Genomic DNA, 3,206 nt, shown 5'->3' with positions numbered 1-3,206 from the left:
AGTATTTAAAAGATGTGTAGATGAGGCGCTTAGGGACATGGTTTAGTGGGCATGGTGGCGTTTGGTTGATGGTTGGACTCGATCTTAGAGGTCTTTTCCAACCTTAATGATTCTATGATTCTATGACTCACCACCTGCATTAAAAGAGGAAACCTGTGCTAACCGATCTACTTACCAGTACACACCCCATAGATGTTTGAGCTGATAGCATCATTTCTACCTGTGTAGAGAAGACTCTTATCCAGTAGACCGAACTTTGTTTCCTTTTGTGTGGCCACCAGACATCTTCGTCCTGACAGAGAAGCAAATAGATTAACCTTGGCTTTGCCAGACACTGTTTCCCAATCTGGCTAAAGCCAACACATCCAGCCACCACGAAATCTGAATGGGGATTGAAAGTACGAAGGAGGTGAAATATATTTTCCTTCAGCTAAGCTACTAAAAGCTTCAGAAAGCCTTATCTTCCTGGAATTCACTGAGGGCATGCTGTGCAGACACATACCATGATATACAGACGCAGTTGCATTTCTTCTCTACTGGTTGCACCAATAAACATTGATTCTCATCACCTTAAAGTGATTGACTTTCAGACTCATAACCTGAGACTGAAAGGAAGAGTGCGCTCTGTTGCTAATCACACCTCTCTACTAGTCTCCCCACCCTTTCCCATCTTAGGCCAAATGTGAACTAATTTTCTTAGTTTTGACCATGTAAAACATTTCCCTAGTATATACCCTGGAAAATCTCCGTTCCAATGTTCTGTTTTAACATGGCCTGTTACCTCTTTTAATGTATGCCAGTAACAGCCCCAGGTAAGACTTAGATTTACTGTACAGCTTCAGCTAATCTGATTAGTTTTTGCTATGAGGTAGGATTCTGTCCTTCTTGCAGATACAACTGTTAATAACTGTAACAAATAACTAACACAGATTATTCAATGACAGAAAACCTGTAAACACCCACCAGAAAAAAAAAAAAAAAGACCAGTGCTGCTTGTAATGTGAGATACTGTGCTGGCCTCTCTTCTTTTACACTCAGTTTCCCAGGCACCAGAATCCGTAAAGAGCTAACACTTAAGAACTAAACCCCACCTCTGCTCAGCAGCCAAAAGAACAGCAGAGAATCAGATTAATTTAACATTTTGGCAAACAGAGACACCTCCAGTTTGCCAGCAGCACAGATGTTCCCTTCATTATCTGCCCACACAATCCAGGTGAGCTGATGAGAATGTCAAGCCCTCCCTTGGAAGTGACAGAGTGAAACAGCCTGCGACAGTTGTGGGAGGCAACATGAAGTGACACAAGGAAAGAGCTCTTCAGTCCTGCAAATTACATGGTAACCAGGTACATAAGTGAACTGAATACGACATAAGAACCATCCTGGTGATATCCTTGGGAGCTACTAATACCTTCTCAAAAATTCCACAATGCACACAGGGAGGACCAGGATCAAAAGATGATAGATCTTTTGGTGGTGGATTTGTTTTCAGCAAGCTTAATCCCATCCTTGTCCAGTCTGTTCAGACCACGTGAAAAAGGCTATTCTAAAATACTGAAAAAAACCTGAAGACAATTTTTCCAATAGTTGCAGTATACAGAGTGGGGAGTTATGGTCTAGAGAGATGGCTTGACCATGTATATGTATTCCTTATTTCTGCTATGAACTCTGCCTCGGTGTTTAAATATCTATGTGTACGAGATACTGTGTGTTTGCACATACTAGCTTGTGCGTTTAAGAACCAGAGGTTGTATGCAAATGTGGATTGAAACAGCAAGCATTATAGTGCTCTTGTGTACATCTGTGTTTATCTGCATGCATACGTAGGTGCTGAGGTTTCTGTGTATGTTTGTGCAGCTAGTAAATATCTATATTGGTAAAAAAATATCTTGTCCCCTCCTCTTGAAAGGGGAAAGATAGTAACATCCAAAAGCACTAACCTGTTAATCAACTCGAGGACAAAAGTAAACCAAACCAAAACTTTCCCTGAACATGCCATTTTTAGTGCACTGTAACAGAAGACACTTTCTAAGCTAGTACTCCTTCCATACCAAATGTAATTCTTGCATTCTCACATCAACATGCAACGTAGGACCCATTTCAAAAAGATTTTGCCCTTACCTTTTTCATCCAGATCTTCTCTGTGATGAATCCATAAGCATACCTAGCCAACCTGAAAGCCAGTATGGTAAACAGGCCTCCCAAGAAAACAAACAAAGATGGTATAATAAAAGCCAACTGAAAGTACAGTGCACAGGTCAGCTTAAATTTCCCTGCCATATTAGGAATCTTTTCATTCTGCCTTCTTCCTCCTCAGCTTCCTTAATTGCTTGGTCCTGACCTTCTAGAATACTCAGTGCTCTTGTGACATTGCAGTGACCTCAGTACCAGTGCTGTGCATCATGTTGGCACTGGTCAGACTGACAGGCTGGGATACTGAGAGGGACTCCCTCTGCAATGGAAGGATTTGAATGGGGGTTCTAATTTAGAACTATATCTTTTTAGTGACATTACCAAGGTACTTTCTCTCTGGATTATCTCAGTTTATAAAGCTGGCTCTCACCATATACAAAGTCACTGTATAAACACAAGTTGCTTAATACAGACCTATGAAGTTTCACACACAGCACTCCAGACTCATCCATTCAGACCCCATTTCACGCCTCCTTTCAAGAGCTGCAACACACACATACTGCAGTACTCCCTTGGGAATCTCCACTCAACTTTTGGATTGAGTCCTTCTACTGTTCAAAAACAAACACAAGCAAGATGCCCTGGCACTGAAAGAGTAGATGTGATGATAAGAGCTGCAATAGCAATATAACAGAATAAGCAAAATGAGACTGGTCAGATGAGTCAGACCAAAGATGCACTTAGCCTGGTATTTTGTCTCTGTAATTGCCCAGTTGTCAGTGGTGAAGTACAGTGTGACCTTTCCACTGCTGCCTTCATTTCACTGGATTACCCTCTTTCTTTTCCTAGTTTAATAAACTTTTTAAATCAGAAGAATTTTAACAAGCTAAGTCAGAGCTTCTAATGATATGAAAATAACCAAGCTGGGATAAATGTGCTCTCATGCCCACAGGTGGCAGCATTCCCTTGGAGTTAGGCTACCTTTGCATACCAGTATGTAAAACCAATGTGCTTCTCAGCATCACTGCAGCCTTGGACAAAAAGGAAAAACAAAGCAGAACAGCACAGCAAGCCAT

At 41.4% G+C, this 3,206-nt stretch overlaps 1 protein-coding gene across 1 annotated transcript in view; it reads right to left on the bottom strand.

Annotated features, from left to right (window-relative positions):
- KCNU1 (potassium calcium-activated channel subfamily U member 1) overlaps nt 1-2,277 on the bottom strand; it is a 57,231-nt gene extending 54,954 nt beyond the window's left edge. The window contains 2 exon segments of the mRNA XM_019473906.1: nt 176-292; nt 2,119-2,277. Coding sequence (XP_019329451.1) covers nt 176-292; nt 2,119-2,277 — 276 coding nt within the window.
- Nucleotides 2,278-3,206: the final 929 nt, after the last annotated feature.

Source organism: Aptenodytes forsteri, unplaced genomic scaffold, assembly GCF_000699145.1.
Source record: "Aptenodytes forsteri isolate BGI_AS27 unplaced genomic scaffold, ASM69914v1 Scaffold168, whole genome shotgun sequence".
NCBI lineage: Eukaryota > Metazoa > Chordata > Aves > Sphenisciformes > Spheniscidae > Aptenodytes > Aptenodytes forsteri.
Note: the sequence above shows the minus strand (reverse complement) of the source record. Positions and strands in the feature narration are given on the sequence as shown.